Genomic DNA, 24,071 nt, shown 5'->3' on the forward strand with positions numbered 1-24,071 from the left:
TACTCACAAACTACAGTGTAAGTATCCCAAATCCAAAAATTCAAAATCTGTAATGCTCCATAGTCTGAAACTTTTAAAGCATCAATGTGATGTTCAAAGGAAATGCTCATTAAAACATTTCAGATTTGGGATTTTGGAGGTTTGGGATGCTCAACCAGTATAATGCAAATATTCCAGAATCTGAAAAATATCCCAAATCGGAAACACTTCTGGTCCCAAGCATTTTGGATAAAGTATATTCAACTGTAACAGGATATCTTCTTGTCTTTTGAGAAATTTGGCTTAGTGATATCTTTCTAAATCCTGGCTGCACACTAAAATCCCCTGGAGAGCTTTTTTAAAAATACCAATGACCAGGGACCATCACAGACATATTGAGTTAGAATCCTCCCTGTGGGGACTAGGGAATTCGAATGTGCCTCCAGAGTTGTGGTGACTTCAGGCCATCGATCCATTTGCAGCAGAATTGCAGATAGAAGGATTGTTAAAGATACAGGCAGCAAGCCCTACAACCATAAATGAACCAGCACATTCAACTTCTTTTTTCCCTGGAGAATAGAGTCTCCAACGAGGTGGCTGACTTTGAGGAAGAGACAGGCTGAACCCTACTCACCTCCCATTCTTGTTCCTGGTCTTTGAGATTATCCCTGATTTGTAACTTGCCTTCTAGCATGAACTCTGAAATTGACTTTCAGTTAAAATTCAAGCCCCAACTCTTCCTCTGCTTTGCCTTCCCAGAGACTGGAGACAGGCTATTCCATGTTATATCTGCATTTCATGGCTGAAGTCGCTCCATATCCAACTAAATGCTGTGTCTGCTGCTCCGGCCAGGGCTAAGAGTATGCAGAAGCATCTTCAGCAGGTCAGCCTCAGCCTTTACTGCCTTGTCAATACCTGGTAGCAATGAGATGGAGGCCTACCGGAGCCCAAGCCCTGCTTAGCACACCCATCTGCTGGTGGCCTCTTTGGGTATACAAAGTGAGTGTGTATACATGTGAAAATGTGAAGCTGCATATCCAGAAGGAGCCATTTATTAATCATTTATTTGTTCATTTATTAAGCACCTATGATGTACCATGCTCTATTGTAGGTAATATCGATACAGCAGTGAACAAGGCAACATCTGCCATTATGGTGCTTGATTTCAGGTGGGGAGGTGCCAGCAGTAATGTGAACCAACTAGTAAATTAGATAATTCCAGATCCTGACCAGTGCCACAAAGTGTGCTGAAGAAGATAAAGCAGAACAATGGGAAAGAGCGATGGGTCAGAGGCTGTTTTTGGTAGAATGGTCACAGAAAGTCTCTCTTAGAGATGATCTATTTTAAAGACAGGGTCTCACTCTGTTGCCCACCCTGGAGTGCAGTGGTGTGATCATGGCTCACCGCAGCCTCCAACTTCTGGCATCAAACAATCCTCTCACCTTAGCCTCCTGAGTGGCTGGGACCACAGGTGTGCACCATCACACTTGGCTAATTTTTAAAATTTTTGTAGAGATGAGATCTTGCCATGTTGCCCAGGCTGGTCTTGAATTCCTGGGTTCAAGCAATGGGTTCAAGCAATCCTTCTGCCTCAGTCTGCCAAAGTTCAAAGTGCTGGGATTACAGGGGTTGAGCCACGACACCTGGCCTAGAGAGGACTTTTAGGTTGCGTATAGAGGTCACAAAAACCGCAGGGATGGGCCAAATCAGCATCATCTAATAGGACTTTCTGTGATGATGAAAATATCCTATATCTGCACCTCCAAGACAGCAGCCACTAGCCATTTGTAGCTATTGAGCACTTGAAATGCAGCTCGTGTAACAGAGACATTGAATTCTTAATTTTAGTAAATTTTAGTTAATTTAAATTTAATAGCTACTTGTGGCTAGTTCCTTCCATATTGGACGGCACAGGTCCAGACATTTAATATAAGAGCTGAATGACAAGGAGGAGCCAGCTGTACAAAGATCTGGGGAAAGATCACTCCAGCATAAGGAAATATCAAATGCCAGCTCCCTGCAGGGAAAGGAATGTGGAGTGTTTGGGGACACAGAGAAGGTCGGTGTTGCTGGGACTCTGTTGAAACGGGATATGAGGTTGGAGAACACACCATATAGGGCTTGTAGTCCATGAGAAGGGACTTAGTTTTTGGAACACGATGAGACATTTTTGAAAGGATTTCAGCACAGGAGTGATGTAATAATAGCAATAATAACAACAACTAATGCTGAGGTAGTTTTATTATAGGGTCTTTATCTATATTGGCTTACTCAATCCTCATAATAATAGTATCAATGAAACATTATTCTTATCATGAAACTATTAATTTTTGATTTAAAAAACTAAAAGCACAGGGAGGTTAAATAATATCCCGGATCGCATACACTGCAAATAGCAGAATTAGTATCTAAGCCCAAGCATCCGACACTAAAAGTCCAGGATCTCAGCCACTATGCATTTCCTGCCTCCCTCTCAGCTAGCGTGGGCTTTTGAAAACTCACTCTTGCTCACTGTGGGTAATGGCATTTAGAGGAACAAGACAGGGAGAGATGGGCCATTAGAGTAGTCGAGGCTGGAGAAAGCAGTGCTGTAGATAGCAAAGTGGCAGAGGAATGATGGAGTGATGCAAAGAAGAAGTTAAATTTAGAATGTGTTTTAGAAATAGAGGCAGCAGACAGGCTGACTAGATGCACTTACTGGGTGTGCCGCAGGGTGCGTAAGGAAAAAAGGAATCAGTGCTGATTCCTGGGTTTTAGGCTGAGCAATTGAGTGGATGGGGGTGCTCTCTCCTGAGGTTAGGGAGCCTGGAGTGGGCACGACCTGGCGGCTGGGGGAAGGGAGGGGATGCTGCAATGTGTGGTGTGTTAGGAGATCTATTGGGTATAATTATCTGCCTCAATTTGGGCACATTTTTCTTTCACCTATCTTTTTCTTCTCCCTCCTTTCCTTCTCCTTCTCTTCTTTTCATTATTTCTTCCGTCATTCAACAAGTATTTATCGAGGTCTACTTGACGCCAGGCACTATGTGACATGCTGAGAGCACACAAACTATATAAAAGTGCAAAATCATCTTCCTTCTTAGGAGCTTGCATTCTTTAGGAGACAGATGGACTCTGCGCAAGGCAATGAACATATGAACAAGATAATTTCAGATAACAACGAGCCATAGGAAGTGATCAGAAAAGGCTGATGTGAAGGAGAAAGTTTTTAGGTGGGGTTCTTGGGGTGGAGGATTGCTAGCTGAGGAGGTGACGTTTGCACTGAGACCTGAATAAGAGAAGGAGCCAATTATGGGAAAAGCTGAAGGAAGTGTGTGTGTGTGTGTGTGTGTGTGTGTATGTGTGCGACAGACACTCTATAGAGAATTAGTGTGCATGAGTGCCTGATAATATAAGAATCTTTATAGCAGAGTATGTATGCATGTGAATACCTCACAAGGTGTATGCATCTCTCCTTTTCTGTCTATCCATCATTCCTCCATCTGTTGTATGATCAGACTGATTGGTTTAAAAATCTGTTTAGTATTTCATGCGCCCCAAGCTGTGAAAGCCAGGTCTAAATTCAGGCACAGTAGGATGTACTAATTAATTTATGATTATATTTTACATCATTAAAGCTGAAGCTCTTGATTTGGGGATGCAAGTATCTGAAGGAAACAGTTCAAGGACAACGTAGAAGGCTCTAGCCTGGGCACTCTGTAGAAAGGTCATTCTTCTTCTACCTTAGCCAAATGTAGAGGAAAGGGGGCTCCTGGCTGAATTTACTCAGCAGAAAGTACAAGTTCCCTTCAACACTAAATTTCAATTGCAACAAAACTCTAGAACTGGTGCATGGCAGTGCGGCAGAACACACTTGCTCTTCACAGGAACACTGACACCTGTCATGCATATGGATGAATGTTTCCGTGTTGACTGACTTATTTTACAAGTTTTTGCAGCCAGGCATGATTGACCCCAGCAACGCTTTCACCAATAAAATCTCAGGTGCTTTGACTGAACATTGTCTGTCTTGCTGACCAGATCTCTTGGATCACAAGGAAGAAACACGTACAAATTATTTATAAATAGGAAAGTTCATTTTAAGGATGCACATGGGCTAAAAATGAAATGACCTCACCATCAGCACAGGTCCTAAGATGACATTCTCTGAGAATACACAATGAAGAAATGGTCTTCCTATGTAATAACAATAATTAACACTCGTACTGAACAGTTAATTCCTTTCAGGCACCCTGCTAAGTGCATCCTAAGCACTAACCCTTTTGATCCTGATAAAACATGCTCTGAGACGGATCTTGCTCGTGACTGGAATGGTGTAAAATCATTGCATAAAATGGGAATTGTATATGATGAGGAAACTGAGGCTTGAGGTGGTTAAGGAGGTTTTCCAAAGTTATTTAGAGAGAGGATGGCAGAGCCAGCATCCCAAGGACAGACAGCGACTGAGTCAGCTGTGGCAGTTCTAGAGATCTTCAGCCAAGTAGGTAAAAGGCGGAGTTTAGGAGGCACAGCTACAAGCAGTCAATAAATGATGCTCTGGGCATGCGTCTAGTGGAGCTTCCATCAGGAGAATATGGTAGTGTCTTGAAAGGCAGGTGGAACAAAGCAAAGGGTGGTGCAGGAAAAGGCAAGACCTGAATGGAAACCTGGCAGATTGGCAGTCACCTTGTTAAAGAGTAGTGTCTTTATTGCTCTTAGGCTCAGAATTGTGATGGTCCTTGCTGTTTGAGGCTGCAGGACTCAGACACACAGAAGGGTGACAGAATAAGACTCAGCAAAAGCAAACAGGGCTTGGATCAGCAGCAGGATGCAGATGAGAAGGAGGGCAGGCTGGCAGCATCCCCGAGGCAGTGGTGAGCTGGCACACAGCTCAGAGTGGAGTGTGAGGTGGAAAGATCTGGAGCACAGGCTTCCCAAGGGGAGCCCTCTGTTGTCACTGTCTTTTCAACTGTGAGCACGAGTGCCTGTGCAGACACACTGAGGCCTCAGTAATCATCATTTAATTATTGCACCTGCCCTTTAAAATGCTAAGACCAAGGAAAGAAAACACAACAAAATAGCTAACAGATGTTGGTGCGTGAGGTTCTGCAGAGGGGCACTCTGTGAATGTTTATGAATAAAGTATCAGCAAAGTACACACCAGGTGAGACCCCCAGTCACGGGCAGGTGAAATTTGTTCCATAATCTTGTTAATTCACAATCAGGGAAAATGTTGTCTTAGAACCCTGGAGTGAGACAATGCAATCACAAAAGAGAAAGGCGTAGAGGGAGAGTTGCCAGGATAAGGACAATGATGGAAGCTGAGGTTGTAGGTAGGCAGTGGTTTAGCTTTTAGATCCATGCTACCCGACGTGTGGACTTAAGAATTATTGCAAGAGACCTCCACATCCCTATGGATACTAAACATTGAGTATAAACTAAGTAAAAAAAAAAATCACATATCAACACGCATGCACACGCAGACACACACACACGTGGCAACCTTTCAAACATGTCGATTCAGTGATGATTCAATCACAAATGCATTTTAAGGGATTATTGAATTCATAGTCACTCTCTGTCCATATGTGCTTTCTAAATCAAATGATATAGAAGAGTTTAATTTAATCATATGGTGGTCTATTGATATTAAAAACCAATGAAAGATTTTAAAAACCAGTCATATTGGTATTAAAAACCAATGATCACATTGCAAAAGGTCAGGGATGACAGAAAGAAATAAAAGGAATGCCTACAGTTTGAGGCATGGGCCCAGTGGAATGACCAAGCCCTGCCCAGTACTGAGGTTTCCCAAATGCTTGGGCACCTCAGGTGGTAAGGAGAAAGAGATTTCTAGTAATTCACTAGGATGTATGCCGCACTGAAGCTGTTTGGTGCTGTGTGACTGGGTTGCATCAATGTCCTTTTGAGAGGTGGATTTCTGTCAATCAGAGCCATCAGTTACATAAAGGCACATGTATGATGCAACCAGTAATAGTCTTGTAGATTAAGAATTTGAACAGGGTCAGGTGCTGGGGCTCACGTCTGAAATCCCAGCACTCTGGGATGCCTAGGCAGCAGATCGCTTGAGGTCAGGGGTTCGAGACCAGCCTGACCAACACAGTGAAACCCTATCTCTACAAAAAAATACAAAAATTAGCTGGGCGTGGTGGCAGGCACCTGTAATCCCAGCTACTCTGGAGACTAAGGCAGAAGAATCGCTTGAACCTGGGAGGCAGAGTTTGCAGTGAGCCGAGGTCACGCTACTGTACTCCAGCCTGGGTGACAGCGTGAGACTCCATCTCGGGAAAAAAAAAAAAAGAAAAGAAAAGAATTTGAACAGGGCTCTTCTCCTTTGTCTACGGAGCAGACAGGGATGTTGGTACCTACATACGTAGTGTGCACCACTATGCTAGCAGTGATAACATGAGAGAGCGTTACCAAGACTTTCTCCGCGCCAAGATGCCTGATATCTTTTCCTATGAATAAATAAGAGATGTTATTATCCCCCTTTGACAGAGGACAAAACTGAGGATCAAAGACAAAAATGAGTTGCTCAAAGCAAGTATGGTTCAGAGACAGAACCCAGAGACTCAACCCTTCCTTAGCCTCACACCTCTGTCAAGATGAGGATGCACCTGGTCAGCCTCCAAAGGAGGTGTCTGTGGGCTCTGGAATTCAGTTAACCCTTGGCCAGTGATTCCCACCCTGAAAGTCTTTGACCACTGTGAGTCCTAGGAGATAAGGAGAGACCTCTCAAGCAATTTGTACTATTTCAGAAAATGAAAAATTCTTTTTTGATACTTTTTATTTCAATAGTTTTTGGGGTACATGATTAAGCTCTTCAGTGGTGATTTCTGAGATTTTAGTGCACCTGCCACTTGAGCAGTGTATGCTATACTCAATATGTAGTCTTTTATCCCTCACTCCCCTATCCAAGCCTTCCCCCAAAGTCCCCAAAGTCCATTATTCATTCTTATGCCTTTGCACCTTCATAGCTTAGCTCCCACTTATAAGTGAGAACATACGATATTTGCTTTTCCATTCCTGAGTTACTTCACTTAGATTAATGACCTCCAGCTCCATTGAAGTTGCTGCAAAAGACATTATTTTGTTCCTTCTTATGTCTGAATAGTATTCCATGGTGGATAATATATCCACCATCTTTACTATTTTAGAAAATGAAAACTTGTTTTTTTGTTTTGAGACTTTTTTTTAATTTATTTATTTTATTTTTTGCTCTTGCTGTCCAGGCTGGAGTGCAATGGCACAATCTCTGCTTGCTGCAACCTCCAGCTCCCAGGTTCAAGTGATTCTCCTGCCTCAGCCTCCTGAGTAGCTGGGATTATAGGCATGTGCCACCACACCCATCTAATTTTGTATTTTTAGTAGAGATGGGTTTAGGGTTTCTCCATGTTAGTCAGGCTGGTCTCCAACTCCTGAACTCAGGTGATCCACCTGCCACGGCCTCCCAAAGTGTTGGGAGGACAGGCGTGAGCCACTGTGCCACGCCCAAAAACTTTTTAAGGGCAAGGTTTTGCTCTTTGTTTTATCTTCTAATACTAGCAGAGTGCCTGCCATGCTGTAGTTGCTAAATTAATGAACAAACGAAGAGTTTTTTTTCTGTAGTTTTCTTTTTTTTCTTTTTCTCTCTAAGCTAAGATTTATTTCAGTATAATGACTGGTTTTCCTTTAAGAAACACTAATAAGCAATTGTATATAGTTCTGATATATAAAATAATTTTTTAAAAATTGTAATTACTTGGATAAGTAAAGTGGGTTCCAAAGCTCAGATCCCATGAAGGAAAACATATGTAGTACAAGAGAACAATATGGAAATCTGTTAAGAGCATGGGATAGAAGGCTTTCAACCCTCTGTGATAGAATTCTATGTTCTCGTGAGGTATTCAGACATGCCTGTGACCCCTACACACTCTTCTGAGCACTAGAGAAAGTGCCACATGTCCTGAATCCACCAAGACAGTTTCTTTTTGGAGCCTGCCCCAAGAACGTAGATGTGGGGACCTTCTATTACATGTGACCTGCTCTTGACTATTGAGGGAGTGGAAACACCATTAGAGTTGATGAAGAACTACAAAGTCCTCTTTATACTCATTTGAGAGAGTAAAAACTACCTTTGAAAAGCTATGAGCCAACCTGCTACAGAGGTGGAAATGGCCTGAAAAGGGCCTTTCTCTTTTCTAATTTTTATTTGTCTTTTCTTATGTCTCTGGACACAAAGTAAGAGGAACTGGCCCCATGGCATAGGCAGTGTCCTTAACTTCTGATCCTTTGAGATAAAGTCCATCCAAAAGCAGTTTATGATGCTTGGGTGTACTCAGAAGAGCATCATGAACATCATTTGTTGAAATAGTTCTCAAAGTTGAATCTATTCTCATATTCTCTCTCTTCTTCTTTCTGGTTGGTAGCTCTTCTGAGAGTCTGCTCTCTCACCTTATTTGTTTATGATGATGTCTTCAGAAATTCATCAGTATTGTTTTTGCTTTAGCACAGAGGTCTCCAAACTTTTTGGCACCATGGGCCAGTTTTGTGGAAGACAATTTTTCCACAGATGGGGGTGGAGTGGGAATGGTTTCAGGATAAACTGTTCCACCTCAGATCATCAGGCATTAGTTAGATTCTCATAAGGAGCGTGCAACCTAGATCCCTTGCTTGCGCAGTTCACAATAGGGTTCACGTTCCTATGAGAATCTAATGACGCTGCTGATCTGACAGGAGGTGGAGCTCAGGCGGTCATGCTCACTGGCCCACCACTAACCTCCCACTGTGCAGCCCCATTCCTAAAAGGCTACGGACCAGTACTGATCTGCAGCCCAGCAGTTGGGGACCCCTGCCTTAGTAGAATCATCAAGAAAAGCATGGAAATAATTCAGCTCTGTCTTCACATTATACCCAGAGGGGCAGTCAAGCCTTCATGTCCAGTGTCTACATCAAACCTTCTATGTCCTTAGTCCTCACTGTCTTCCTGTTCATCTACTCCCTCGTAAACTCCTACACTCATCACCTGGCTGGGACAGAAATAGGGCCCAAGGCTTGAGCACTCACAGGCATCTTCAGTTTTCTTATCTCTCGGTCATTCTGCTATACCTGCCTGGCACACGCCTCTAAATGTACACCTGGACCCTGTACGCTGAGTAGATCATTGTCAGTTCAAATTATAATTTCCAACTTCAGCTAGATACTCAGTGCATGTTGCTAATTATCTTTGGTAGAACAGATAAATTTCTCCTTAGCTCTTAGGTTCCAAGAAAGGTTCTTATGTTCTAACTCAAATTAAACCTGGCTTGAAACTCATGTTGTTACTTTGAACAGAAGTCCTTTACCAGTCATTATTCAGACTCGCCTCTGTCACCGCTTGTGGCACAACCCTGGGCCATAAGAGAGTGTCCCTCATCTTCCCTTGGTCACACGAGGCTTGGCTTTGTAGATGTCTGCACACCCTCTGAGTCAATGTTGGCCAGAAGGTCTTCAAAAACTTAACGCCTAGTGCTCAACCACACAAAAATCCACAAAGGAATTTTCCCATATCCAGAGCTCTGTGTTAAGCAATCTCAGATATTTGCTGTTTCAGGAGCTGGCATGGAGCCTGCAGATTGTCTCAGTGGTATAACCACACCCATAATAATGATAGCAGACACTGATACAGCGCTTATGATGTTTTGTGCAATAAACATGAACTCATTTCATTCTTAAAACAACCTTCTGAGATATGTGTTACAATTATTATTATCATTCCATTTTATGTATGGGAAAATCTAGGCACAGACAGGCTAGGTAACTTGCCCAAAGCCCCACCTGTAAGGAAGGGCACAGCCTAGATTCAAATCAAGGCGGTTTGGGTAGACAAGTCGGGGCAGTTTGGTTAGATCGGTTAAACTCATGGCTCTCAACCGGGGCTCATTTGGACCCCCAAGGGAGATGTGGCAATGTCTGCAGACATCTGTGGTTGTCATGACTGGTGGGTGCCATGGCATCTGGCGGGTAGAGACCAGGGATGCTTCTGACCATCTTAAAATTCACAGGACAGCCTCCACTACAAAGAATTATCCATCCCAGAATGTTGACTGTGCTGAAGTTAAGAAACCCTGGGTAAGACCTAGATTTTTGAAACATGAAGACCTCTCAGTGGGTTTGTCTAGGATGCTGTAACATCTTTTTTAGTCCACAAAATAGAGAATGTTCGCCTTCCCTGGAGATAAAAATTAGCCAGAGCTTTTCATAAGGGAATAGCTGCCCTCCTTGGCAATGGGAGTATGTGATGGTGGTGGTGGTGGGTGGGGTGGTGATGAGTCCTCTGTCTTCCAGATGAGTCTCTGGAAGCAAAATCAAGCATAAGATAATTTCTCAATAGGTCTTCATAATCCATAAATTGTTAATATATCATCCAGCTACATTCTGTTCCCTTTTCAGTCCCACTCCCAAGGTCCTTAAGCTCAGCAATCGACCCTACTCTTCTGTCATTGGGAAAATCAAAGCCATTAAGCAGGAAATTCCTAAACGTTGTCTCCTTGATCTGGACCACATCCCTGCTGCCATGCATTAAGACCTGGTAAACTTTCATGTCTGCTCCAGTCACTGTGGCTCACGCCAGTACTCTCAGGACTTTGGGAGGCCGAGGCAGGAGGATTGCTTGAAGCCAGAAGTTTGAGACCAGCCTGGGCAACATAGTGAGACCCTTACTCAAAAGAAAACAAAATAAAACAAAATTCATGTCTGTTGTTACGAGGGATTCTTTCCCAGAGTAAGAATATTGACAAACCCTCATTTCTCCACCTGAAGTCACTGTTCTGTCTCCTCCTCCTGCCTCTATTTCTGTTCTGGGCCTTCCTCTCCTTTGACACATTGAATAGGGTTAAGGAGCATTGGTTCTGCTGGGTTTCAGATCCTGACTCTGCCACATACGAGCTGTATGATCTTAGGCAAGACACTTAACTTCTCTGAGCCTCAGATTATTCATTGATACCATGGGGAATAATGAGTATCTACCTTCTCAGCCTGCTTCAGTAGGGCTATTGCCGCTACAACCTCAGTGGAATGTCTCTGACAAACCTAAACCTTCTCATCCTAAAACACGTGTACCTGCCTGGCACAAACTTTAAAACAACAAATGTTGCTAGAGACCTCAGTTTGAAAATTTCTCCCAATGTGTGATCATGTGTTATTTAAACCTGGGATGCATCCTTCATTTTCTCTCAGTATTTGAATTATTTGTGCATCTTCCAAGCCCAGCTCCTCTTTCCCCTTCTCCTCCCATTCTTCCTCTTATCTTTATTTCTCCTTATTTTCCCTTCCAGTCTCCTTCATCCTTTGCTCCTCCTCTTCCTCCTTTCCTCTTCTCTGTCCATTCCTTTCTGTCTCCTCTCTTGTAGGCATGTGGCAATGCCACTGAGATTTGGCACATATCATTCTGTTTGATGGGACTGCAAAGACATCCCATCTGAACCACAGATCATGTTACTAAATGGGATATACAGACCTTTCCTCCAAAAACATACAGTCTATTGAAGGGCAGGGACCACACCTGCTTTATTATCAACATATACCCCACAGTTGGTACGTAATAAGCACCAATACATACTCGGTGGAATTAACAAGGGACTATCTATTAACCTGACCCTCTTGTTGCAAAGAAATTGGAAGTCCAGGGAGGGAAAGTCCATGTTTTTACTTAATTCAGCAAGTTAGCTATTAAGTCATAACTATAACTCAGGATTCCTTCTTTCTTGGCTGCAATTTTACTGAAAGCCCTAGAGCTTCAGGACCATATGTACAGATCCTGTTCTTGGGTTTCTGTTTAAGAATGTGGTCTCCAAATGGTTTGACTTTTTGCCCTCAGATTTTCAGAATTCATGAATTTTGGTTTGAAAAACACAATGAACTTTCCAGCATAACTGAGCAGGGCAAGGTCCCGGCTCTGCATCCCTGGACAAGGTTCTTTGTCTTTCTGACTCCAAGTTTTTGCATCTCTACAATGGGCTAAGTGAATTGTATGGTACTTGTGAGACTTAACTAGGATAATATGTGAAATTGCCTTCCTCAGTGCTTGGCAAGTAAGCAGGTGCTCCATTGAATTTTAAGTGAGTTTCTTTCTTCTGTGCAGGGGAACTGGCCCTGCTTCACCCCATGCCCTTGCTCTAACCACCATCCTCTTGGGTTCATCAGCAGGGCTCAGAAAATATTGCTAATTTATGCACCATTTGTTCCACTGGATAATGCATTTGGGAAAATGTAAGATGCCCACACACCTGTAATTCAGGCAAGCCAAAGGCAAGCTCCACTCCTGACCCTTCCAGAGAGAATGAACACTTTATATCTAATACGGGTGATTGCTTTCTCCCTCGCCATTCATGGTAGTATCCATTTGCTTCAATTGAGGAGGCCCTGGAGAGAGATATCACAAATTGAATGATGTAGCTTGATCTGGCAAGAATTTCTAGGGATTCTGGTCTGGGTTTCTGTAACTCCCAGTGGCAAGTCAGGGATAGCTCAGCTTTGCACAACATACGATGTGTCTCCTTTTAAGATTCAACTTTGCCACCTACAAGTGACCTTGGTCTAGTCATGTAACCTTGCTGAGGTTTTGCTGTTTGGTTAAGCATTGTCAGGCAGTAGCCAAGAGCTTGGGCTATGGTGTCAGACAGACTTGGGATTGAATTGCGACTCCACCTCTTGTGGCTTTGGGTAAATTAATCCATCGCACTGGATCTCAGTTTCCTGATCCCTAAAGTGGGGATTATAATAAAACCTTCTTTTAAGAGTTGTTTTAAAAATTAATAGCTACTGCGGCCGGGTGCAGTGGCTCACACCTGTAATCTCAGCACTTTGGGAGGCCGAGGCGGGCGGATCACGAGGTCAGGAGATTGAGACCTTCCTGGCTAACACAGTGAAACCCCATCTCTACTAAAAATACAAAGAAAATTAGCCGGGCGTGGTGGTGGACGCCTGTAGTCCCAGCTACTCGGGAGGCTGAGGCAGGAGAATGGCGTGAACCTGGAAGGCAGAGCTTGCAGTGAGCCGAGATTGTGCCACTGTACTCCAGCCTGGGTGACAGACAGAGTGAGACTCCGTCTAAAAAAAAAAAAAAATTAATTGCTACTGCATTGAGAACTTACCATATGAGAATCACTCTTCTACATATCAACTCCTTTGATCCTCTCAAACTCCCCATGAGAAGGGGTATTATTAGTATGATGCCTGGTTTTCAAATAATGAAATAGACCCATATTACTTAAGTTAAGTAATTTGCCCAGGATCACACAGTTAATCAGTGGATGCAAACTTGGTAAGTCTAGCTCCTGGAGTCTCTGATCTTAACTGCTGGGCTGGTGAGTCCATTGTCTGAAAATGCTTAGAGACGTCAGTCTAGCTTCAGAGTTTGAACTCTCAGCCTCAGAACATAGCATGGAGTGAGCACTCAGTGAATAGCTGTGTCAGTCCAGGCTGCATGTTAGCTATTGTTATTGTTTCCTCTGAGGACCCCAGAGGCTGACCTGCGTTCAAAAGTGGCTGTGCCCCACGCATTCAAGGTTGCAGTGAGTCATCATCGCACCAATGCATTCCGGCCTGGGCAACAGAGTGAGACCCTAACTCTTTAAAAAAAGAAACTGGGCTGTTCTTAGCAAGGACCAGGAGAGTGCAGTGGGGACAGGGTGAGTGAGTTGGAGAGTGTCTCATAAACATTTGGGGCTGTGAGAGCAGATGTGTGATCTTGCAGAATGGTTCGCGCTTCAGGACTGTGTGTTGACGCTGATGTCACGGTTGCTCTGAGCGCCCAAGATACTGTTAACGAGCTGTGCCAAGCCCAGATGCAGTGTTTTCTCACCATATGGTCCATGCTGAAGTGCATGGTCTTTCAGACAGGGATGGGAGGAAACTCAGAAACGCTGAACCCCATGCATGGAACACCTACTTAGATAAGCCATGTCCTGCAAACTGCCTCAATTCTCCCGACTTCCAGGGACCGCGTATTCATTGGAATGTCATTTGTCTTTCATCCAATAACCACAAATAGTAATGGGGCCGCTAGTATGTGTCAGACACTATGTTTGGCACTGGGGATACAAAGGTGATTAAAACTTTGCCTACGTCCCCAAGGAACTGAGACTAGCCATGAAGGACATGGGAAAAAAATCGTATTATGACATTATTCTAAGTTCTATAATGCAGATGGTTAACAAGGACTCTGGGAATTAGAAGAAGTTCATGAACATCTTTTTAATGAAATAAAACAAAATTTTTTTGGCATACCTAGCATCTGAACACCTTTCAGTTTTGAGAACACTCCCAGCATAGGCAAAGGACAGTCGCGTCTTCTTCTAACAAAGGTAAAGAGGGCACACATTCTTCTCCCTACTCCCTGGCAGGTGGAACTTGAGCACATGACATAGATGTCCACTTCTCATCGGGATCTCCCTTGGATTTCGGCCTCCTGCATCAACATGATTACTCAATCCCTCCACCTGGGTATGTAGGACATATCTCATATGACAAGTCTGAAATTAGGCTTGGTATCTTCCCCTAAAACCTGCCCTGTTCCCAGTAGTGTCCACGTCAGTAAACCGTGCTACCATGTAGCCACTGGCACGGGCCAACAATGTTGGTGTCATCTGTGATGCTTCTCTTTCTCTTGCACATACATCCCACCCATCATTAAGGACTGCTGGCCTTATTTTAAAATCGATTCCTATTCTGACCACTTCTCTCTGTGTTGCCCTCTCCACCTACACCCAGACCCCCACCCTTTCTCTCTTTCTCTCCTAAAATGGTCTCTTAGCAGGTTACTTTCCTTCTATCTCTGCCACACTTCTATCTTTTCTCAGCAACGTTACCAGAAAAAGAAAATTAAGTGTAAATTGTATCATACTCCTCTGTGAGATATTCTTCCGTGGCTTCTCATCACATAAGGAAAACAATTCTAGTACATTTTCCATGGCCCACAAGGCCCTCCATGGTCTATTCCCTGTCCGTCTCTCTGAGCCTATTTTCTGACTTTTTTACCTTTGCTCACTCCCCTCCAGCATTACTGGTCTTCTTTCTGTTCCTCAAGCACACCAAAAGGTGAAAACATGAGTATATTGCGGTGTCAGATGCAGTTAAAATGAACTTACTTAAAACCTAGAAGAGAGAAGTGAAATGGAGAGCAAAAGTGCCTGAAAGGTTGGAAGGGAATAAGATCCAAAGCCTAGGTTAGCAAGGGTTTTGGTCCTATCCACAGGAGAGATGCCTCCTCTAATCTTACAGGAAGGGGGAGACCAGCATGGTTTGGAAGTAGTTACTGGACTGGAGGCCCAGGTGAGACCCCTGGTGAGATGAAGGTGGGGAAAAGGAAGATTGGGGCATCAAAACCTATCACAACAAAAACCTAATATTAGGACTGGCCTACACTTAGGAGTGGAGATTAATGGCTTGTCATTCACCCATCTATTCACTCAACAGATAGGCCCTGAGAACCTGTTATTTGCCAGGACCTGGGATTAGGCACCAATCCTGGTGTTGAATTACTTTTGCTCAGCCACTCAACTTAGAAACAACATACACATTTAGTGAGACCTTGAAACAAATCTTTAGCTTCTGCTCCTGTTTCCTTCTCTGTAAAACTGGAGTAATAATGATGCCTGCTCTGCTGATTTAAATAGTTCATTGTATGATACTATAAAGAGCTCTTTATGTATCAACTGCAGGAGCTACACTGGTAGCTTAGTGGAGGAAGGGACTGCATCGGTTTTGTTTACTGTTACATTCCCCATACGTGACCATTTATGGAATGAATGGATGACTATAACTGTTTCAGAATCAGTTTAAGGAAAGGGAGCTTTGTCCTTCACAGATTTTAAGCAACTACTGGTTATCTTCTTACTGACAAAATAACTGGATAACTCATGCCACAATGGTTGAATCGTGACTCAATGAGAGTCTCCCCATGTGTGCCCCAAATGCAGAAACTCTCCTAAAGTATATACTTTTCACATTCATGGGTAGCATGATGGTCAAAGCTCTTTAGGGTCCTCTGCTCCCCTCTACCATCTCCAAAGCCTTCAGCAATGCCTTTTCTTACTTCCTTTTGCAACAAGCAGTGAGCTAGGCACACATCTACTCTCCTAAATCTACCAGCTTATACGTTGGGTACCATTTTGTCCCAGACACTTCAGATAAAAGACTCAAGATCCACAAAGATCTTGACAGGTTGTCAATCAGCTGAAGTAAAGGAGATGAATTTGAATGGCACTCAATGCAAAGAGAAACGTTGAGGTCTAAGAAGGGAAAGGTGAAGAATGGATGGAAAGAAAAGTCAAGCAGCTGCTCCTACACTAAAAAAAAAAAAAAAAAAGCAACAAAATAAACACACAAAAATACATCAGAGGAACTAAAATCTGGAAAAGGCCATGTCAAAATAGCTATTTTCAGATGATGTGTTTTTGCATCAAGATTTATCTAATATTTTTATAATCTGATATGAGTTGCATAATAAAACAAGGGAATATATCTCTCCACTTGAAATAAAAATAAGATGTCAGTATATTTCCTATACTCAGGCTGAAGTAATGGTAGCTCCCTTGTTGCACACCAGCCTCCAGACCTGGAAGTGCAATTGATGATATTGGCATGAATTAGAGTATACTTTTTTCTAGATCAGTTCCTTAGATCCCATGTTTTTCAGCCTTTTCCATTTCGTCAAATGCAGTATTTTTTTTTCCTTGCCCTTCTGTAAGAATTGCTGTAAGAATAATCCTGATTTTGGCCAGCTGGCTTAAGTTATAAAAATTCTAACATTGAAAGGGCACGATCCTAAATGATTTACCTGCATTATGACATTTAATCTTCGTTAAAATCCTGTGAGGCATGGCCTTTTATTAACCCTGTTTTCTTTGATGAAACATTAAGGTTCAAAATGGGTTAAATAACTTCATCAAGGTAGCATGGGTAATCGGAACTCTTAATTCAGATAAATCTGATTCCCAGGGGCTGCACTCCTTAGCCCTGTTCCTCCAAATTAGACAAATTGATCTGTTGAGAACCAAACAGACACACACAAAGGCATTCAAACTACTTTGGAGAATATGTCACTCCAAGATGAGCATGGTTGTTTATGGCCAGGGCTATTGCTTTGATCTGAAAACACCACGCTGCCCAACCATTACACCTTAACGACATCCAGCTCTTTGTGAATTTCTCTACGAGGCAAATTCCTCTTGCCTCATAAAAGTGCTTGCAGAGAAAGCTCAAAACCCAGTTGCAATTAATTATTGACAGAGCATGTGAATTAGAGATAAAAGAAAAGTCATTCTTTCTCCACACACGCGATACTAAATAAATTTAATTATGGTAGGAGAAGCTAGGGGATCTTCGTCTGTATTAAGTTTTATTAGCTAAGACATTTAGAAGCATGTCATCATAACAAAGAGGTCTTGTGTAATCCTCAATGTACCACTTTGGTGCAAGGCTGGAAGTGAATAGATTTAACGGAGCACATGGTGGCAGATGGTCTGCTGTACTGACAGGTATTGAACAGGTTTATCGTCAATTAACTTTGGTCTACATATGCCTATAGCAAATTGACTGTATAATGGCATTCTAAGCTTCATTTTATCATTGATAAGCCTGCCTCATTGAGATTAGGGGAAAATGGCATCAAACCCCTTTAATATTAATAGCTTGGAACTCCCAAATAAGATAAGGCTACTCTGGAGGCAAACTTGGATGGAGGAATGGGAGTGGAGGAGCAGCCTTAGCAAGGGAACCAAGAGATGCGGACCCTGCTATGGGATCTGTCAGTGGCTCGCTGGACAATTCTGAGAGCAAAGAAAGAATAAAATCCCATAAAATGAACCAGACCTAGGCTAGATATTTCATTTTATATGTCGTTTTATTCTCAACTGAATTTATTTATTTGTTTATTTATTTATTTACTTGTTTGTTTATTTTTAGATGAAGTCTCGCTTTGTCACCCAGGCTGGAGTGCAGTGGCGCCATCTCAGCTCACTGCAACCGCCGCCTCCTGGGTTCAAGCGATTCTCCTGCCTCAGCCTCCTGAGTGGCTGGGACTACAGGCACGTGCCACCACGCTTGGCTAATTTCTTTTATTTTTTTATGTTTGAGATGGAGTCTCGCTGTTGTCTGGAGTGCAATGGCTCCATCTCGGCTCACTGCATTCTCCACCTCCCAGGTTCCAGCAATTCTCCTGCTTCAGCCTCCTGAGTAGCTGTGATTACAGGTGCCCGCCACCATGCCCAGCTAGTTTTTATATTTTTAGTAGAGATGGGGTTTCACCATGTTGGCCAGGCTGGTCTTGAACTCCTGACCTCAGGTGATCCACCCACCTCGGCCTCCCAAAGTGCTGGAATTACAGGCGTGAACCACTGCACCGGTCCTAAATTTGTATTTTTAGTAGTGACGGAGTTTCAACATTTTGGCCAGGCTGGTCTTGAACTCCTAACCTCGTGATCTGCCTGCCTCAGCCTCTCAAAGTGCTGGGACTTGAGGTAGGTTTTAGGATTTTACAAATGAAGATAATAAGGCTCAAAGATGTAATTCAATTTGTTGAGGTCACAAAGCCTGTCTGTTTATTCCCCATCCCTAGGCTTCAGTTTTCTCATTTGCACAATAATGCCTTTGGACCAAGTCAGGGATCAGCACTCTTTCTTAAAGGAACAAGGAGTAAATACATCAGGTTCTTTGGGCCACATGGCCTCTGTGTTACCTCCTCAGCTCTGCTGTTTTATGGTAAAAGCAGCCTAGATGAATATGTAAATGAATGAGTGTGGCTGTGTACCAAGGGATGTTTATTTATAAACATTGAAATTTGATTTCTATATAATTTTCATGCATCACAAAATATTATTATTATTATCATTTTGGTTTTTTTTTCTTCAACAACAATTCAGTGATTACAAATCATTCTTATCTGTGAGTTATATGAAAATAGGAGGCAGGAGGTAGTTTGCCAATCCGTCTTGTTGAGCTCAAAGATTTTCTAAAAACTACTACAACAATAATAATTTATTTAATGTATTGAGCTCTTACACATGCCAGCTTCATTGCTCAATGCTTTTTAAGCATTATCTCACTTAATCCTTACACTACAGTGTGAAGTCAGTGCTATCATTATCTCCATTTCAGGGATTATACAACTAGTATGTAGAGAAATCAAGGGTGTATCTAGGTTAAACATAACTGGTAAGAGATAGAATAGCCATTTAAACCTAGGGATATATAAGGGATATAACGTTCCCAGGAGAGAATGCATATGCCTTATGTTGCCTTTTCTGATAATACATAGTCAAGATAAGACTATAGTCGGGAGATATAGGTAAGAAGAACTTCCAAGTGTTTATCAATTTTATTTGGTGGTTGCAAACTAGGTTGTTTATATCACACATTTTGTGCAAAGAAGGTAAGATATTTCTGGTTAGGAAGAAGTTAAGATATTTCTGGATAGGAATAACCATTCTCTTCCCTTTTCCTCCCTCTCCTAGAAATGTGATGCCCAAGACTTTGGATGGGCAAATAACCATGGAGAAGACTCCAAGTTACTTTGTGACAAACGAGGCTCCCAAGCGCATTCACTCCATGGCCAAGGACATCAAACTGATTGTGGTGGTGAGAAACCCTGTGACCAGGGCCATCTCTGACTACACGCAGACACTGTCAAAGAAACCCGAGATCCCCACCTTTGAGGTGCTGGCCTTCAAAAACCGGACCCTCGGGCTGATCGATGCTTCCTGGAGTGCCATTCGAATAGGGATCTATGCTCTGCACCTGGAAAACTGGCTCCAGTATTTCCCCCTCTCCCAGATCCTCTTTGTCAGTGGTGAGCGGCTTATTGTGGACCCCGCCGGGGAAATGGCCAAAGTACAGGATTTTCTAGGCCTCAAACGTGTTGTGACTGAGAAGCATTTCTATTTCAACAAAACCAAGGGGTTCCCTTGCCTAAAGAAGCCGGAAGACAGCAGTGCCCCGAGGTGCTTAGGCAAGAGCAAAGGTCGGACTCATCCTCGCATCGACCCAGATGTCATCCACAGACTGAGGAAATTCTACAAACCCTTCAACATGATGTTTTACCAAATGACTGGCCAAGATTTTCAGTGGGAACAGGAAGAGGGTGATAAATGAGGCTAGAGAGGCAGAAGAAGGCTAGTCAATAGCTAAGGAGGCTCCTTGCCTGAGTCCTTGAATACCCCAGCTTCTGCAGCTTCACTTGCTGGAGTGCCAAGTAGATCTCCTCCTCCTTCATGCAGCCAGGATTGCCTCCAGTGCTGTTAGCTTAGGCAAACAGGTGGATCCCACGGTATCCCCATGGAGGAACCAGGCCCATCTGGGCAGCAGCATCTGGTTGACCAGATGGCCACCAGAACCCACTGTTCATTCTTATCTTCTGCTAGTTAATATAGCCTGAAGACAGAGGATAAATAGCTGTCAATGTCAGAGACAGTGCTATTAATGTATATGTGAGTGACAAAAAGGGTCTGCTTTATGGGGGTTCTCACTTTAGCTTGGGGAGCCAGGGTTCTAGCCCTGTATCTGTCACGGGCACTCTGTCTACACCTCTGCTTGGGCTTCTCGCCAGAGTGCACTTTGTGGCTGAGTGCTCCAGGACTCCTAGGGAGCAAGGTCCTCCCTCTAAGGTGTTTGTAGTCTTCTCTTTAAAGGCCTCATTCCACAACCCCTGACTTCCTCCCTCCCCACATCATGAAGGCAGAGGCATGCACGTTCCTCACCAAACACACACACACACACAAACACACACACGCGCGCGCGCGCGCGCGAAGGAAAATAAAAGCTGACACCCCTCAAAGCCTTCTTTCCAAGAGCCCTCTAAATGGGGTTGGGTCTCGCTCTTCATGAGTATCCTGGGTTGTGGAGAAGCTTAGCGTATGCTCTTGTGTTCAGATCAGGGCCACAGGGCTGCTCTAAGAGTAAAGTAATTGTAACTGAGGTCAGAGCTCTGAGGCTGGCAGAGATGAGTGGCCATATCTGGGGGTAAAAGAAGAAATCCTGTCCTCTTGGTGGGAGGTTGCCTTACCTGAAGCCCATCTCTCCCAAGCACTATGGTTCTGAGGCATGTTTTTGGGGGTGAACTCTGTCCCCTAGGTCCCCAGAAGGGCAAAGACCAGAAAGTTGACAAGTCTGTTATTAGGAGTAATCCTTAGCCATGTAATGGGGAGAGGAGCAGTCATCATTCTTCCAATTTGCCCCACCACCACCACCTCGGGCTTCATTTTCTCTATTTAGAGATGGCAGAGAGTGGGGTAGTGGCAAGAAAGCTGACTCCATTCATCAGATCCAGTTTATGGGGGTTGGGGTGAGCAAGGACTGTCTGCAGACATCCCCATCAAGGGCTGCTGAATGAAGTGTCCCTTCCCATCAGTTTGATTCAATTAAAATGCATCATTTGACATAAAGCACTTGTTCACAGGTCTCCAAAACCGGGAATTGTTCTAGTAAAACTGGAAATTTATATGAGTGGGGGGAGTTAAATCTGTTCAGCTGTTATTAAACTGTCATTTCTCCCGCTAAATGAAAACTGTGTTATTATAAAGCTTAATGCAACCTGATTAATGGGTTTTGATGCTGTGTTTGTGTTGATCATCTCCATCTTCCCCCCTCCCCTGGAATGCCGGGAGCATCCTCTCTCTGAGACGGCCGGAAAGTCCCAGAGTCAAGAATGTTCAGAAGGTTCTGTCTGCAGAGCACAATAAATCTTGCAATAGTACAAAGCAGGTGGGTCCTAAAAGGAGTGCAGCTTTTCCTATCTTAACCAATCCCAGCAAGGAATGGACTGATACGCCAGATTCATAAACAGCCTTACAAATCATTTTTCCAGATAATAAAGCAGTTATTGAGCTGAAGGCAACCCATATACCTGCACTATCAATGCAAAAGAAGAAACAGATCAAAATGCATACATACACATTTGAAGGAAGAAAACGCACTCATTTTTAGAAGGGCAAACTGTGGGACTCATGTGGGGTTTGGTTTCATAAGCAGAGCAAGGCGTGAGTGAGTTTCAGTCCTCCCTACCCATCAGAGTCAGCCATGGAGTTTGTTCAAGCTTACAGCTTCCTGAGCTCTGTTTCAGGTCTGTTCATGAATCAGAAACTCTAAGGCGAGGCTCAGGAATTCATCCTTTCAAAAATATTCTTAGGGAAGCTGGAACTGAGAGCAACTGGAGGAAAAGACTTTCCTCTGTATTTCTTTGCCTCCTCTCCCTCCCTCCTACCTCCTTTTATGCTTTTGCTTTTCTGGGAATTATTTCCAAGGGAAGTGACCTCCACAGTGTCATGGCTTCCCTGCAGAAACATGTGCTCTTTTGGAGTTCAGTGGCAAGAGGGCTAAGTGTTGCCCTTATAACTTAGACAGTCAAAGGAGAATCTGGTTGTAGCAATGCTTTGAAGAAATAAACGACCTATTAATCTAGCTTACTCTCATCACCTCCATTCTGGACAGGCACATATTCATTTGGACCCTCAGTCATACCTACTCTCCATTTTCCATCTCCCTGGTTGTCTATGTGTCTTTAAAAACCCAGAACATCAAGACTTGCCTCCAAAACGTGTGTCCTCACATAAATACGTCCCCAAAATATGACAAGCAAATCCATTTTGTAATGTGGTTAGCCAATGGTGAATAAGCCACTTCACCTGGGAAATAAAAGTGGAGAAGCCCCCTTAAATTATTTATACATCGTTGCATACAACAGGAGGTTAAAATTCCCTGGAGAAAGAGGGCAGAGGGCTAAGCCTTGGGATCTAGGGGGTTTTTATATTTAATAGTGTTTGGTGTTATAGTTGAAAACTCGTGGTTCTGAAGAGAAATGCAAATTTGTCATGTTTAAGGTCCGTTTTCTTCAGTGTCTACTCTAGCTTGATCCTGTCACTCTGGGAGTGAACCACTTAGCCATGTCCCCTTCTGCAATGTGGAGACTTGATGAAGGAATTATTTTCTATCCAGAAAAGCTAAGTCAACTTGCTGAAATAGAGTCAGGTTAATAATACTTCCGCTCTATTTAAACGTGAGCATTGCAACTCACGGGAGATTGAATTTTGTATTTGATTTCAATTAGCAAAGCATAAATTATGTTTAATTTTCTGTCCCCCTCCTTTCCCTCAAATGGATGATTCATGGCTCTGGGAAGGCTGCTGCGTGTGGTTCAGAGACGGGAAAAGGAGAATTCATGCTCCCAAATAGTGCAGCTGTCATTGCTCCTGTATTCGTCTCTTTCTGCCAATATCATTCTGTACCTGAAAGGTGTGAAAACCTTGACTTAGACCTACGAGCTCAAAACACAACAATAATAATCAAAAGCATCCAGCAGCCCATTTATCTTTTGGACTGTGTATGAAAGTCACGACTTTAGTAAATATGTGACCCTTCTTTGGGATTCCCTGCAAACTTCAAGAGCCCCTCGGATCAGATTTTAGGTTCAGGATAGTGTGGCCTGCTCAATCCCTTAGCACTAGGAGTCCAGTCTGAGCCTCACTTCTTTAAGACCCCAACTCTTTCCCCCTCTCATTCACCCACCTCTTTATTTCACAAAGAAAACTTCTCATTGCCTCACTATGGTCGGGAAAGAGGTCACTGGGTTTTATCCTTGCCTCTGTCTGTGTCTTGGACAACTAGATTTATCAATATGAATGTTAGTTTTCATATCTGTAACATAAGTGTACTTAATTCCTGCTGGCCTACCACCCAGAGTTTTTCTGATGATCAAAATGAGTTAATAGATGGGAAAGTATTTGAAAAGAATAAAGTACTTCATTGACACAAGAATAGTGATGATGATGATGATGCAGCAGAGCTGATGGTAATAAAGATGACGATGGTGATGTGATGATACTGCAGAGATGATGGTGATAGGATGATGACGGTGATGACAATGATGACGATGGTGATAATGATGAGCGGATGGTGGTGATGGTGGTGATGATGATAGTGATGGTGATGGTAGTGATGGTGATGATGATGATCTGTGGAGCCAATGGTGATAAGGATGATGATGATGATAATGATGGTGATGATGCAGAGCTGATGGTGATAAAGATGATAGTAGTGATGGTGATGGTGATAATGATGATGGTGATGGTGATAATGATGA

The 24,071-nt window shown here is 43.2% G+C and overlaps 1 protein-coding gene across 6 annotated transcripts in view; it reads left to right on the forward strand.

The window, feature by feature from the left end:
- HS3ST4 (heparan sulfate-glucosamine 3-sulfotransferase 4) overlaps positions 1 to 21,531 on the forward strand; it is a 441,709-nt gene extending 420,178 nt beyond the window's left edge. For 2 of the 6 annotated variants that reach the window (XR_012428826.1, XM_045382295.2), the window contains one exon: positions 19,453 to 21,531. Coding sequence is in view for 2 of the 6 variants with exons in the window: in XM_045382295.2 (XP_045238230.2) it covers positions 19,453 to 20,089 (637 nt within the window). In the remaining 4 variants the exon portion in view is untranslated. Of the gene's footprint in view, positions 1 to 738; positions 863 to 14,343; positions 14,444 to 19,452 lie in introns of all 6 variants that reach the window. The other 4 variants (XR_012428825.1, XM_074027000.1, XR_012428824.1 and 1 more) reach the window with 4 other exon arrangements.
- The last annotated feature ends 2,540 nt before the right edge of the window (positions 21,532 to 24,071 follow it).

The sequence above is a fragment of the Macaca fascicularis genome, chromosome 20 (assembly GCF_037993035.2).
Source record: "Macaca fascicularis isolate 582-1 chromosome 20, T2T-MFA8v1.1".
Taxonomy (NCBI): Eukaryota; Metazoa; Chordata; class Mammalia; order Primates; family Cercopithecidae; genus Macaca; species Macaca fascicularis.